Source organism: Gracilinanus agilis, chromosome 4, assembly GCF_016433145.1.
Source record: "Gracilinanus agilis isolate LMUSP501 chromosome 4, AgileGrace, whole genome shotgun sequence".
Classification (NCBI taxonomy): Eukaryota; Metazoa; Chordata; class Mammalia; order Didelphimorphia; family Didelphidae; genus Gracilinanus; species Gracilinanus agilis.
Genome location: NC_058133.1, coordinates 391,592,271 through 391,608,306, shown reverse-complemented (window position 1 = coordinate 391,608,306; position 16,036 = coordinate 391,592,271). Strand labels below are relative to the sequence as shown.

The window sequence follows — 16,036 nt, the reverse complement described above, 5'->3', positions numbered from 1 at the left end:
GTTTCCCAGGGCTTGTTGTCTCATCAGCATACCACCCTGCCTTTTAAAAACACTTGGAAATAAATGCACTGCTACAGCTTGACAAAGGAGAGTACTTTAAGATAGAATAAAAAGGACATTCTTACACAAAATTAAAATACAGAGTCAAAAATGATTCCCTCTAAAACTCTGATTTTATGAAAGCACATGAAAAAAAGAAGCCTAATCCATCTTGCAAAATACCCCCATCACGTCCAAGCCAGCTTCTTTGAAACCTCAGGGTTCCACAAAAGAGTTTGAAAAACTCGGTCCTAAGGGGTCTACCAGAGTTTGTGCTACATTTGCTTCTACTGAAACAGGAGGCACCCTAGTTCAGTACTTTAGTTGTAGGTTGGGGCTATCTGGTTCGTAACAACCCAAGAAGGTCTTGCTCTTGTAAAATATAACCTCAAGCATCCTAATTTAGATGGTTTACAGGGGTCCAGAGATAAGTGTACTCCCAAGCCCTAAAGGACTCCAATGAGAGATTCTGGTCTCACATTGACTGTATTCATTCCTTCAAAGTTTAATCTCATCTCCCTCCTGCTCTGCCCACACCCAGTAGTAAATCTAGGGAAAATCTCTAAACCAAGCTAAGGTATAACTTATGTTTAAGGTTTTCTGAATACCTGAGCCACCCTGTCACTTCTAGAAAATGTCCTTCCAGTAAACATTTACTGTATCCATATTTCTGGTTACCACTAAATGTACCGGTAACTATTTCAGCATAAAGGATGACTTTCTTTCTGTCTTTGTCTTTGTCTCCCTTGGTCCAGGAGTGGAATTGCAGGATTAAATGGTATGAAAAGTTTAGTAACTCTTACTTATAAATTGTCTTCCCTAAAGGTTAGACCAAGTCACATCTCTAGCAATAGTATATTAGTGTGCTTATCATCCCCCTTTCTTTGGGGCAAAATTTAAATGCTGTAAGATTAAATGCACTAAGAATAAGGGGATTTTGAATTCTTTCTTTTTAGTATCTAGCTAATCAAATTATCTTATGGTACAACCAATCCACCCTTAAATGTGGAATTCTCCTAGAGCTGAATGTTCATTCATCTGTTATATTTTCACTATAGAGAAGAGACTTCTTGAAAACAATGTATAATGAAAGTATAATGCTACTTCCTCTCCCATTGATCTACCAATGATTCACTGCCATACAAACATTTTATTTTTAAACCCTTACTTTCTGTCTTCGAATCAGTAGTAAGTATTGGTGCCAAAGCAGAAGAGCAGTAAGGGCTAGGCGAAATTGGGTTAAGTGACTTGCCCAGGGTCATACAACTAGGAAGTATCTGAGGCATACACACTTTTAATCACATTTGAATATATTATTTATTTGCTAAGTGCACTTCATTCTGGGTCCCTTCCCGAAAAGCTCCTGGAAGACCCTCACCTTGGAATTGTTTTAGCAAATGAAGGATGATGAGTGGAGACGCATCTTAACTCAGATTGGACAGTAAGTCTGAGACAGAAAGTATTTTTTCTTTCCATGACTCCACTTCTAACCTTTGATCCCCATTAGACAAGGAGCTCCTATCTTGGGATTGACAAAGCTGTGTTGGAGACTTCTTACCTTTTGCTTTATTACAGACTCAAGAGGACTGAGTAGATGACACCGTAGGAATCTCAGGAATCTCCTATTTTTTTCTTGGAATATTGGTTCTCAGACTTAGGTAGCAACCCAAAACAGAATTATTGAGGATATATAAAGAATCATGAGGAGTCTTCAGGAAAAACAACAACAATAACATGTTCTTCAGTCTCCCAATCAAATGTAGAACAAGGATGCTGGGATTATCTAACAGTTTAATAAATTGGTATGGGCACAAACATAAATAGTTCTAATACATGAGAAGTACATCCCATTGGTTTTTGTGTGAAGTATCTGAGAAGAGGTTGTTACTAATGTTCTATGTGTGATTGAGGGGAATCTTTTTGTGGGGAGGGGATGGCTAGAAGGAGAGGTATGATATGGTATCTGACCATTCCTCAGTTCTAGGATTAGTGGTGGCAGCAAGATCTTCTTTTACCACTATTAACATTATTGAGATGCATCCGTCACTCCTTGTGGCAGTCCTAGCTGCTGCCCTCTGGAAGCCCTACCTGGGCTCCTGGGAAACAAGTGGCTAGGGATAGATTATGAGAGCCCAAAGATTGAAGAGTCTTTTAAAATTGTGATAATCATCACATATAACTATTTTTTTAAAAGGACATTAAAGATCTTGCCCATTTTAGTTTTTTTGGACTGCAGATGTTTATTGGTGTTTAATTAAAGATTCTATTCTCAATGAGTCAGTGTAGTATTGTGGAGAATATTGTCCCTAGAGTCAGAAGACCTAACTTCAAATTCTGCTTCTAATACCTACTCTGTGTGTGATTGTGGGCAAATCATTTAGCCTCGCTGATCTTCAGTTTCCTCACCTGTAAAAGAAGGGAATTAGAACAAATGGCCTCTGAGATTTCTGTGCCTTTTGCTTTCTCCTGTACCTGGAATGACATCTCTACCATTCTTTAAAACCCACCTCAAATGGTACCTCCTTCAGCAAGCCCTTGTCTGATCTTCTTAGTAACAACCTTTTCTCAAACACTCCACAGAAAAATCTGTGGGATGCATTTTCCATGTATTATAACTATTTATGTTGGTGCCTCTACCACAGTGGTTTCCAGACTTTTTTGGCTTAATGCCCCCTTTCCAGAAAAAATATTACTTAGTGCCCCCTATCACATACTATCATCACCCCCTTACAGTTATTCACCGCCCCCAAATGCACCTGGGCCATCACCACCCTCCTGGATCACTGCAGCACCCACCAGGGGGCAGTGGCGCCCACTTTGGGAATCACTGCTCTACCACCTTATTAAGTTGCGAGCTTCTTGAGGACAAGGACCAAGTCTTAACCAGCCTTATTATTTCCCCTATTCCCTGCCATGATGATTTAACACAGAGTAATTGATTAATTGGTTGTTAATACCATTGTCACAGCAAAAAGGTTAAAAACTATATTAATTACTAGGATGTGACTCCCTAGTTGAGCTTGACCCAGGATCTCTTCTTTCTCAGCCTAGAAGGAAAGAAGGAGATCAGGCCCTTCATTGGGACCCAACTCATAGAAAGCTGCTTTCAGTCCCAGTCCTATAAAGGAAATCTCTTGGGAGCTGGGATGGGATAAGATGAGCTACGTTATCAGAATACTTGACCCCTTCCAAATCTTTAACCAATTTCAATTCCTATACACATTCTTCACTGTTGTTTACTCATAAAGAACATCAGTCTGCAAAATTATCTACTTAAGTTTTAACAAATTTATGGAAAAATCTTTCCTTATTCCACATACCTCCCCAACTTCCCAAAAAAGAGGTGGTGGAGAGGAGTCTTTGTTTCTATAACTGAGGATCTCTGTTTTCCTGCAATGATGCTGAGTTTGGTATTTGGTCTTTTTATCCTAGATCAATGGTATGAAATCGTTTGCCCAAGGTTATGGCCCAGTTCATACGTAGAATGTTAAAATAATAATTTGGCACTGACATGTCTATTTTTCCTCTTTGTTTGTAGGATGTGGAATGTTTACTTTTCTCTCATCCGTTACTGCTGCCGTCAGTGGACTCCTGGTGGGTTATGAACTCGGGCTCATCTCTGGGGCCCTTCTGCAGTTAAGTGGCTTATTAGCCTTGTCTTGCCCACAGCAGGAAATGGTTGTGAGCTCCCTACTCATTGGGGCCTTACTGGCATCTCTCACAGGAGGATTCCTGATAGACAGATACGGGAGAAGAACTGCTATCATTTTGTCATCCTGCTTACTTGGGCTCGGCAGCTTGGTCTTGATCCTGACTTTGTCCTATCCAGTTCTTATCGTAGGACGAATCGCTATAGGAGTGTCCATATCTCTGTCTTCCATCGCCACGTGTGTATATATTGCAGAAATTGCTCCACAGCACAGAAGAGGCCTTCTCGTATCACTGAATGAACTTATGATTGTAATTGGCATTCTCCTTGCTTATATTTCAAATTATGCATTTGCCAGTGTTTTCCACGGTTGGAAGTACATGTTTGGCCTTGTTATTCCACTGGGAGTTTTGCAGGCCATCGCAATGTACTTTCTTCCACCCAGCCCTCGATTCCTTGTGATGAAAGGGTATGATGAAGCTGCTAGCAAAGTCCTAGGAAGATTAAGAGGCATCTCAGATACTACTGAAGAACTTACTGCAATAAAATCTTCCTTGAAAGATGAACACCAATACAGTTTCTGGGATCTTTTTAGGTCAAAGGACAACATGAGGACCAGGGTACTGATAGGACTCACATTGGTATTTTTCGTGCAAATCACAGGACAGCCAAACATTCTATTTTATGCATCAACTGTTTTAAAATCTGTTGGGTTTCAAAGCAATGAGGCAGCCAGCCTTGCCTCAACTGGAGTCGGAGTTGTCAAAGTAATCAGCACAATTCCAGCTACCCTTTTTGTGGACCAGGTTGGGAGCAAGACCTTTCTGTGCCTTGGCACTTCAGTGATGGCTGCCTCCTTGGTAACGATGGGTCTTGTAAATCTGAATATCCATATCAATTTTACTGGTATCTGCAGAACTCATAGTCCTGTCAACCACTCATTAGAAGACTTGACTTTTTATGGACAAGGGGATTTGCCAGGGAGCAACAACAGTCTCAAAGAACTATTTATGGAGAACGCTCCAAATGGCAAGAACCCACTAATGTCGATCAGAAGTGACACTGAAAGGCAAAGGGAGTTGGCCTGGGCATCTGTGCCAAGTGTTGAAACCTCTAGACCAAGCCCAACACAATACTACCAGGAAATGGGCCCAGGTGACGTCCCAGAGTTTCTGAAGTGGCTCTCCTTGGTCAGCTTACTTTTTTATGTTGCTGCTTTTTCCATAGGTCTTGGACCAAGTAAGTATTTCATCATCCTGTGTTCCCTAACCCAACTTATTTCACCTTTAAATGGTAACCTATTGCTTGTGAATAGTCAAACTGTCCTCTTATAGTTCATCGTAAACATGACTTCTGGGGCTTGGGGGTGGAATGTTAGCTCAACATATCTGTGTAATCTTTTTGCTGTAACTATAAAGATTCAGTAGATATCTAAGATTGGTGACGACTGTCTTTTACCCAGAATGGCACAGTAGAGCATTAGATTTAGTGTCAAGAGAGAATATTTTGCCTATAACATTTTTTCACTTATAGATTGACCTTGAGCAAGTTACTAAAACTATTTGGTAATATTTTGTCCTAACTACCTCTCGGAGTTCTTGTGAGGATACATTGAGATGACATATGAAAGCAGTATTTAATGGCAAAGGGCAATAGAAGCATAAACTATTATATAATTCCTTATTTTGTGAAGAAATATACTACACTGCTCTATGGCTATCAAAGTCATTCTTTCCTGATTCGTTCAAGTGAACTAATGTTGAAGAAATGACTTTAAAATCTCACTATCTAGCCCATTAGTCATCATGGTCAGTTCAGCAAATCAGTACAACAAATATTTGCAACATATCTTCTGGGTTTAGGGGATTCTAGATGCTGGAGATAGAAAGACAAAAACTAAGTGATCTCTATTCTCAAAGAGCTCATATGCAACCAAAGGGATACAAAAATATACACAAATAAATAGAAAAAGACATAAAAAATAAATTCACGACAGAGAGGAGAGAAATGCTAAGAACATGGAAGAAGGGGCATAGGAAAAGGTTTTGGGTAAAGGTGTGCTTTGAATGAAGCTAGGAATTCTAACAAATAGGAGGAAAGGAGAGAATGTATTTTAGACCTAGAGAATTACTTCTTTAAAGACATGGAAACAGGAAATAGAGTGTTATTTGTAGTTAACAGCTAGTAGGCCAATTTGCTTAGTGTATAGAGTATGTAACAAATATGAAATAAAAGTGGAAAGTAGGTACAAATATTATGCAAGGCTTTAAGTGCCAAACAGAGGATTTCTTATTTTTTTCTTACAGGCAACAGTGAGCCTTTGAAGATTTTTGAATGGGTGAGAAGGGATATTTGATATGATTTATGTTTTAGAAATAATATCACCTTAGCAGCTATGTGGAAGTTGAATTAGAGAGGAAAAGATCAGAGGCATAGCAGCTGATTAGGAGGGGAGAAGTAATGAAAATCTAAACTACGAGAGAGGTTTAGGATAAACCCTTGATCTCATCTCCTTCCATCTCTTCCAAAAGACTGGAACCTTATTTATCTCTTCTATCTTTTCAGTCTTCCACCTTCTCCCTACTATCTTCAAACATGCCCAGACCTCCTCCATCCTCTAAAAATCCTTCAGTAGATCCTACCATCCCCAAAACCCATCAACTTATGTTTTTCCTCCCTTTCTCAGCCAAACACCTAGAAAATGCTATTTATACTCACTGCTTCCACTTTCTTCCCACTTACTTCTGAACTCTGCAATCTGGCTTCTGATTTCTTTACATGACTGAAACTGCTTTTTCTAAAGTTACCAATGATTTCCTAATTGTCAAATATAGTGGTTTTTCATTCTTTATCCATCTTGACATCACAGCTGCATTTGTCCCTGTTGACCACTGTCTCCTAGATACTCAATCAGTTCTGGTGTTTTCTAACACTTTTCCCCAGTTTCTCCTTTTACCTATCTATTCTTAGAACTATGCCTTCTTAGTTTCCTTTGTTGGTTCATCATCCAGATCATTTTCTTCAAGACTTTTTCCTAGACCTTCTCACTCTAATACTTCTACATTACATCTCTTAGTGACTTTATCAGCTTCTGTGGGTTTAATTACTCTTTCATGCTGATACCTCCCAGACTCTTCAGTGTTTCCCTTTAGTCCTGCACCATCCGTTGTCTATTAGGCATTTAAAATTGGATCTATCAGAGACATCTCAAACTCAACATGTCTAAAACAGAACACATATTTCTCTCATAACTCACTCCCTTCCATACTCTAATGTCTATCTAAAATGCCACCAGTCTTCCAGTCTTTCAGTGTCATAACCTTGGCATTATCTTTGGTTCCTCAGTCTCCCTCAACCCAGATTTCCATTCAGTTGCTAAATGTTGCTATTCCTACCACTACATCTCTCCTATCTAACCTCTTGTCTCTACTCACAGGACCACCTCCTCAGTTCAAATTCTCAGCACATCTTGGTTAAATATTGCAATATCCTCCTAAATGGCCTTCTTTCCTCAAATCGCTCCCCAACTTATTCAGCTCTAGATGATGCTTCCTTAAGCACAGATACGTTTCTCTTAGTCAATAAACTCCAGTGTTTTCCAATTATTTCTAAATCAGCTTTCCTGGGAAGACCTTTTCCTTTTTCCCCTTCTGAGTGAATACTTAATATTCATTACTAACCTGTGCCAGAAAGAACCCAGAATCTTTATTATGATCCCAGAATCTTTATTCTACTATTATACTAACCCCTTCCCAAGGGTGGTGGTCTGCTTCTGTGAGGCTGACACTTTGATACATGCAGTGGATTTCTGGACTGTATCCTTAGCACCTCTAAACCTTTCCAGCTGAACTCTCCCATATATGTTGTCTTTCCCAATTAGTCTATGAGCTCCTTGAGTGCAAATACTGTCTTACTTATCTGTTTGTGGTCCTAGCATTTAGCATAATACATGACACAGAGGAAGCCATTACACATTTTTCATTCAAACATAAACTCTTCTGCTTAGCTTTCAGAGCCCTTCACAGCCTTATGTTATATCTATGTTTCTACTTTCATTGTACATTCTTCTTCCTTCATTATACAGTACAGCTAAATTGGTCTTCTCTCTGTCCTCCACACATAACACTATTTCCTGCCTTTGTCTTTTTTACTCATTACTTCCAGCCTTGGATCATACTCTCTTCATCTCAGGCTCATAGAATCCTTCTTGCCTTTAAGATAAAATTAAACCTTTATATAAAATGTTTCCTGATCTCCACAACTGCTAGTTTCCTTCCTCTAGATTTACCTTGTGTTTAATTACTTTGAATTTATTCTTTTGCATTCATCATGCATATTTTCATATTTGTGTTTGTTGATTACACAATTAGAATCTATGCTTCTTATGAATGGGCATTTTAAATTTATCATGTTAGTATTCCTAGACTGTAGTAGAGTAAGTGGCTTATAGAAGATGTTTAATAAATGCTTATAGATTGAGTGCAGAGAAGAGATGGCTATCATATGAAGCAAGAACAAATAGGACTTGGCAACTTAGAGCGTATGAGAGCTAAGAGAGAAAGAAGAGTGAAAGATGACTCTAAAGTTGGATAACTGTGAAAAATATTCATGCCATGGGGAAGTTTGAGAAAGGAATGGAATTGAGTAAAAATGTAATGAGTTCTATTTTGGACATGTTGATTTTGAGGTACCAATTGAATATCCAGGTGAAAATATACAGTAGGCTTTTAATAATATCCCATTGAAATTTTTTTGGGGGGGAGATCATCCACATAGAGGTGATGATTGTTGAGGTCACCAAGGAAGAGATTTGAGAAAGAGAAAAGAAGAGGACTCAGGAAAGGGCCTTGAAGGACATCCATTTTTAATGGATAGAAGACTGATGACCAAAAGGACTGAGGAGTGCTCATATAGATACACCAACAAAAGGGGAGAGAGAGCAGTATCACAAAAGATAAAATAGGAGAGAGTATATCAGAATAAGGAATATATAAAGGTTAAGAAAGGTGAGGACTAAGAAAAGGCCCTTGGAATGAACAGCTAAGACATTGTTGGCAACTCTGGAGAGAACAGTTTTAGGTAAGTACTAGGTATTGAAACCAAATTCCAGGGGTTTGACATGAATCAATCTTCCCCTCAAATCAAGTCAATGAGCATCTGTTAAACATGAGGTGGGTAGCTAAGTGGTTCAGTGAATAGAGTACCAAGCCTGGGGGAGACTTGGGTTCAAATCTGGTCTCAGATACTTCCTATGTGTGACCCTTTGGCAAGTCACTTAATCCCAGTTGCTTGGCCCTTACAGCCCTCCTTCTTTGGAGCTGATACTTGTATTGACCCTAAGTTAGAATGTAAAGATTTTTTTTAAAAAGCATGAAGAAAATGGTGGAGGAAGAGAAGAAGAATGAACCAGGTATATTATTGTGGGGATTCTTTTCATATCTGGGTTGGATGGTTGAATGAGATGGTCTCTGAAGTCTCTTCCAACTCTTAAATACTGTGATTCTGTGAGTGAAAATGACCTGAACTGGGAGACACTGTGAACCTCAAAGAGAGTTTCCTGAATGATGCTGGCAAAAGGACAGTCTAGCAGGGCCATCAAAGAGTGACAGATATGCCATACAGGAGTGACATGGCATGCTGTTTAAGAGGGCAAGAAGGAGAGAATCTTCCGTACTGGAGGAAGGTGCTACAGATGCTTTGACTTCTCGGGAAGGTGAGGAGGGAGAACTAGGTATCCAGTAATATAAGAGACAGAAAGAGGTGACAAATTGTGGGGAAAAGGGGACATCATTTATCTTCATTTACTTGAAAATAAGAAAAGCAAGTTTTCATTTGTTTATTTATATCTTTGTTCTCTCCTGATGACCAGGTCTTAACGCTCTGTCTGACCTGCCCAGATTCCCTGGTGATATGGCTGGCACAAGTCTTTACTCGTGTAAATAGCCTGGGGAGGGAAGGGAGGACTGGTAAGGAGGAGAGAGGGAAAAGGAAAGAGATATTTCTTTAAAGTACATTTTGCTCACAGGGTAACCTCAGGAGGTGCACAATTCATTTCCATTAGGTGCCCAGGGGGTTAGGCATCATGTTACTCAGTTCAGCACAATGCAAACAACTTAAAAACCAGCGGCAGCTTGCAGTGTCAGCTTATTTCACAGGAGTCAGGCTAAAAGTTTAAGCATTTCTTTCAAACATACATAAACCCATAGGGTTTGGCCAACTAGAATGAGAGGTTCATTTCATTTCGCTGGGTGTTAACCTCACCCATAAAGGCAGCCTTCTCTTTGTATTAATAACTGGTTTAGGGAATTTATAAAGTGTTTTGCATATATCATATCATTTACTATTTTGCCATACTAAAGTATATAAAGATCATATTGAATAAATAATTGAGTAATGAATAAATATCATATTTTAGGTAATATTGAATAAATATTGCTGCTCTTCTAGGACTAGCTGGAAGGGGCTTTAGAGTAAGAACCTGAGGACCTACTTACAAAATGTGAGACCAGGGCCAGGCCACTTAACTTCCATAGGCCTCAATTTTCTCTTCTGTAAAATGAGGGGTTGGACCTAGGGGACTTCAAACATCCTTTGTACCTTCAAAGGCATGAATCATAAAAATTAAAAACCTATGATTTTGTCAGTATAGGAACTCCCTCTTACACCAAGAAGACTCAAGTTCAAATATGGCCTCAGAAACTTGGTAGTTATGTGATCCTAGGCAAGTCACTTAACTCCTGCCTGTCTCAGTTGCCAAATTGCAAAATGGCAGCACCTACCTTGCAAGGTTTTTGTGAGGCTCAAATGAGATGTTTATAAAGTACTTAGCACAGTGCCTGGCACATAGAAGGTGCTGTATAAATGCTTATTCCTCTCTCAAAGAGAGTTTAGGAGGCTCAGAGATATCAAATGACTTGCCTGGGATAATGTAGATTGTAATGTTAGAGGTAGAACTTGAACCCAGATCTCCTGATTCCAAGTCACCCACTCTTGTACTGGCTAAGAAATAGAAGGGTAGATCAGTGGAACAGGGTAGGGGTAAATGACTTCAGCAATCTAGCATTTGATAAACCCAAAGATCCAAGCTTTGGGGATAAACACTCACTGTTAGACAATAATTGCTGGGAAAATTGGAAAACAGTATAGCAAAAATTAGATATAGATCAACATCCCACACCCTAAACTAAGATAAGGTCAAAACAGATATATGATTTAGACATAAAGGATGTCTTTATATAAATATGAATAAATCAGGGCAATGTAGAATAGTTTACCTGTCAGGTCTATGGAGAAGGGAAGAATTTATGACCAAATGAGATAGAGAACATTACAAATTGTAAAATGAATAATTTTGATTATTTTAAATTAAATTTTTTCCTATAAACCACATTCCCTACTCTTTTGTTGAGGAGTTTCTCAGCCTGGGTTCCTGGAGAGTCAAGGGAGAATGTCACCCACTAGTGGATGTAGGCTAGAGTTTACATAAGTCAGGGAGCTAGACTAATGAGAAAAGGTTGATTAGTGTGTCAAGCAAATGGCCCAATGGAAACAATTTCAGTTGTTCCCCTAGGAAATGGTACTTGATTATGTAGCTATATACCAGGTTAGGCTTTGAGTTAGTCAATAAGCAGCATCCTGGGGCAGTTACCTGCACCAATAAGATATTGTTCTGTCATATAAAGAAAGCTGATTACTTGATTAGACCTGGGTTCATAGAATGGGAAGCTCAGTGACTGGTTAGGTTACTAGCTTGTTCACCAAGTTGTCATTAGTCCTAGTGGCCTAGCTTGTGGTTCTTGGGAATAGTTGGCTAAAAAACCTCTCCCAGAGAGAAGGACAAAGTGCCATTTTTGTTGTTAGAGTTCAGTCATTTCTTCAATCATGTTCAACTCCATGACCCCATTTGGGATTTTCTTGGCAAAGATACTGGAGGGGTTTGCTATTTCCTTCTCCAGTCCATTTTATAGACAAAGAACTGAGGTGACAAGGTTAAATGATTTACCCAAGGTCACATAGCTAGTAAGTGTCTGAGGCCAGATTTGAACTCAGAAAGATGAATCTTCTGGACTCCAGGCCTGAGACTCAATCTTCTGTGCCAGTCTAACTGCCATATGGACAGCTATGGCAGCTCCTTTTAGACATCCATTTGTCAATCTCTATCCTAAACTCAGTAACCATCAATAAAAGCAAACATTCAAATGTGTAAACAAAAGCCAAAACCCCAGCTGTACATAGTTACAAACTCTATTACCATTTAAAAATATTTATTTGTAAATATTTTAAACATATTAATTTTGACAAAAATAGCCTATTTACTTCCATGTCTTTCTATATCTTTTACTTCTTTGTAATTTATTTTTTAAATTGTAGCTATTATTAAGAAGCATTATGATATAGTAGATGTAGTACTAGATTTGATATCAGAAAAAACTAGGTCTAAATCTCTTCTCTGACATTTAAGAGCTGGAATGACCCATGAGCTGGTCACTTGACCTCTCCAAATTCCAGGTAAATCTCTAAGATCATGTCAAAAGATAAAATTCTGGTTTACATTGGTGATGAATCAAAGGTTCTTGAATATGATTCTATTTGCCTCTTTATTCCACTTTTTTCCACTTTATACATATTTTCACATAATCTCTGCATTCTTTAAATTAATTATTTCTCATTTATTATAGTTTAATATTACAATTCCTTCATATAATACAATTTCTTCAACTATCTCCCAATCACGAGGTATCCATTTTGTTTCTAGGTTTTTGCTACACTGTCTCTCTCTCTGTCTCTCACATCTCTTTCTCTTTCAAATATATGTATATATAAAACAAGAACACAAAACTTTTAAAATTATTAATATTGTTTTAGTATTTTGTATATATGTTGAACCTTTTTTGTTTAATTGTCTTCCTGGAGAAGAGGAGGGGAGAGTAAAGGTACATTGCCATTGGTGAGATTGTTAGATCAAAGGTAACTTTTCTTGCATAATTCCAAATTGTTATCCAGAGTAGTTGAGTTCATAGCTTCAACAAGTTTGTTTTAGTTTGCCTGACTACCTGCAACTCCACCAGCCTTGACTATTTACATATTTATGATCAGTGCCATTTTGATGGCAGGGAAGTGAAACCTTAGAGTTATTTTTATGTGTAAAATTTCTCATATTTCATGATTAGCAATTTGGAGCTTTCCCCTTACAGTTACTAATAGTTTATATTTTTCCATTTGCAAATGTCCATATCCTTTCTTTGTAGCATTCATATTTGCTCTTTCTTATTGTGTAATATTAGATTAAGTCCTTACAGCACAATTTGTTCTATCATTCCTCATTTGTGGGAAACATGGACTGGTTCTGGTTCTAGTTGTTTGTCTCATTTTTATATTTATTGTTTGTTTCCTTTGTCTATTAAAAACTATATCATTTGTAACTTAAGGACTTGAATGTTTTTCCTTTAAAGGAGAGAGAAAGAGAGAAAGAGAGAGAGTGGGGGAGAAGGGAGAGAAAGAGAGAGGGAGATGGGAGAGAGAGGGTGATCATTTATTAAATTCTTAGTGGCAGGCACTATGTTAAACAAACCTAAAAAAAATCTGAATTTACAAAACCAATCAGGTTATTGTTATTTACATTATAAAGGAAAAATTTTCTTCGCAAAATTCTTTAGAATCCCTTTAAATATCAAGTTATTTTAACACATTTGAAATAGGAATTGATTTATTTAAAATATAGTTTGTCATTGTAGGATTTTAGAGTAGGAAAGGAATGTAAAAATTGTCTTGTCCAATCTTGCAGATAATACAGCACAGTCTCCCAGAGCTAAAAGGGACCTTTGAGATTATCTAATATACTCTCAGGATTAAAATTCAAGTCTCCTGACTCCCAGAGCAATGCTTGTATGCTTAAGGATTTGAGAAAAGCAATAAAGCAAAGTAATCCTGGATAATAATATTATTCCCAACTGGATGAGCTCCTACCTAATTAAATTTTCTTTTACTATCCAAATTGATTTCCTCATTTATTAAGTATATGTACATATGTGTACATAGACTTCAACATATGCTTTAGCATGTGTACCTACACCTGTGTATAAACATGTATGAATACACATATAGTAATACACATGTATTAACATATATACATATACATGGATACATTTCAGTCTGTGCTTTGAGCATGTGTTTGGACCTAACTAATATGGGAATTTGTTTTGTTTAACTATATATATATGTAATGCGTTTTGGTTTTCTTGATTTCTCAAAAGGTAGGGAAGGGGAAAATGAGAGGAAAAGAACTTAGAACTGAAAATCAACTCGAATTTAAAAAAAAATTTTCCTAATGAACAGAGATGACCTCTAGTTTACTTTATTCTCAAAGTAGGTTATTTTGGATCAATTATTAATATAAATTGATCACAATTAGCAATAAATAGATAGTATTTGTGTATATAGACACATGTATATGGGTGCCTATATGTCTTTCAATGTGCACATTGAGTGTGAGTGCACACATATACACACATACTTTGGACATAGCTACAGCACAAGTTTGCTTTGCTTAACTATGCATCTTTTGTAAAGGATTTCATTTTTCTTGATTTCTCAATAGGTGGGGGAAAGGAAGGTGGAACCATCCCATTCATCATTTCTTAAGCACAACAGTATTCTTTCATATTCGTATGCCACAACTTGTTCAGCCATTCTGCATTTTCCAGTTCATCACCATGAAAAGAATAGCTATAAAAATTTTTATAGTTATGGTTTCTTTTCCTCTTCCTTTGATCTTTTTTGGGTTATAAACCTAGTAGTGGTATCACTGAGTCAAAGGGTATGCCAAATTTAAGAGTTTTTTGGGCGGCTTACAAATTGCTTTCTGGAATGGCCAGACCAGTTCACAGCTCCTCCAACAGTACATTAAAGAACCTGTTTTCTCCCACAGCCCTTCCAGCATTTCTTATTTTCATTTTTTGCCTACTTTGCCAGTCTGATGGGTGGGAAGTGGTGCCTCAGAGTTGTTTTCATCTGCGCATCTCTAATGATTTCACTGTGGCTTTATAATGCTTCTCTCTTCTTGTCTCTGTCTCTTCCCCCTTTCCCCTCTCCCACCCTTTCTCCCCTTTGTCTTTGTGATGTGCCTTAGTCTTTGGGATTGAGCTTTCCATCTCTCTGTCAGCAGACCTTTGCTTTCATTCATTGGTAATTTTTGGCCCAAGGATTGATAGACCAGTGTTCATCTTGAAAATGTTCTGTAGAAAAACAGAGCGGTTATAATTGTGATAAAATTATATATAATAACATAACAACCAATTTAGTCTACTTCATAAAGGTTTACTAAGGTAAAATGAATGCAGGTAGCATTTCAGAAACCTGTCACTGAAGTGTGTAATGTGCCACATGGGACACAAGTCAATTTAACTTAAACAGAGATGGTCTCTCCATTTCTAGATACTTGTTCATCTAACAGAGTCGACTTGCACTGGGCAAGGAAGTCAGTAGCTATTTCTTTCTTTCTTTTTTTTTTTTTTTTGTTTAAACCCATACCTTCTATCTTGGTATCAATACTGCATATTGGTTCTAAGGCAGAAGAATGGTAAGGGCTAGGCAATGGGGGTGAAATGACTTGCTCAGGGTCACACAGCTAGGAAGAGTCCGAGACCTGATTTGAACCCCAAATCTCTTATCTCTGGGCTTGACTCTCAATCCACTGAGCCACTCAGCTGCCCTCAGCTGGTAGTTATTTTTAAGACTTAACTCATATTGTAAAAAAGGAGCTTATCAGGCACAGAAAGATAACTACTTTCACACCCAAGTGAATGAGAGAGCCAGATTAAAAAGAAAATTCTTGATATCTATGAACAACTTTTTAAACCTGTGCACTCTAGAGAATTGTATTCATCACTAAGTGAAATGTATCATCACTTTTTCCATTATTATATTAGATTGTCAATAAGGAATAGAGTTAGTTGATACAAAGAGGGGGAAAGACAAAACAGAAAGGTTGACATATCTTGTAATAGAGCTATTAAAGCATTTGTAGAAAAACAGGATGTTGTTCTTGTCTCTAATAGCTACCAAAAGATAGGTGAAAAATGCATTTAAATTATCTGGGCTTTGGGGGGCAGCTGGGTGGCTCAGTGGATTGAGGTCATAGGTTCAAATCTGGTCTTAGACACTTCCTAGCTGTGTGACCCTGGGCAAGTCATTTAGCTCCCATTGCCTAGCCCTTATCACTCTTCTGTCTTGGAACCAATACAAAATATTGATCTAAGATGGAAGGTAAGGGTTTTTTAAAATAACTAAAATATCTGGGTTTTTGTTTATCTATAAAATATAATGCTACTTTGCAAAATATAATTTAAA

At 37.8% G+C, this 16,036-nt stretch overlaps 1 protein-coding gene across 1 annotated transcript in view; it reads left to right on the top strand.

The window, feature by feature from the left end:
* SLC2A12 (solute carrier family 2 member 12) overlaps positions 1 to 16,036 on the top strand; it is a 66,840-nt gene that overhangs the window by 24,368 nt on the left and 26,436 nt on the right. Inside the window, exon 2 of the mRNA XM_044674553.1 lies at positions 3,578 to 4,927. Within this exon, the coding sequence (XP_044530488.1) occupies positions 3,578 to 4,927 (1,350 nt within the window). The remainder of the gene's footprint in view (positions 1 to 3,577; positions 4,928 to 16,036) is intronic.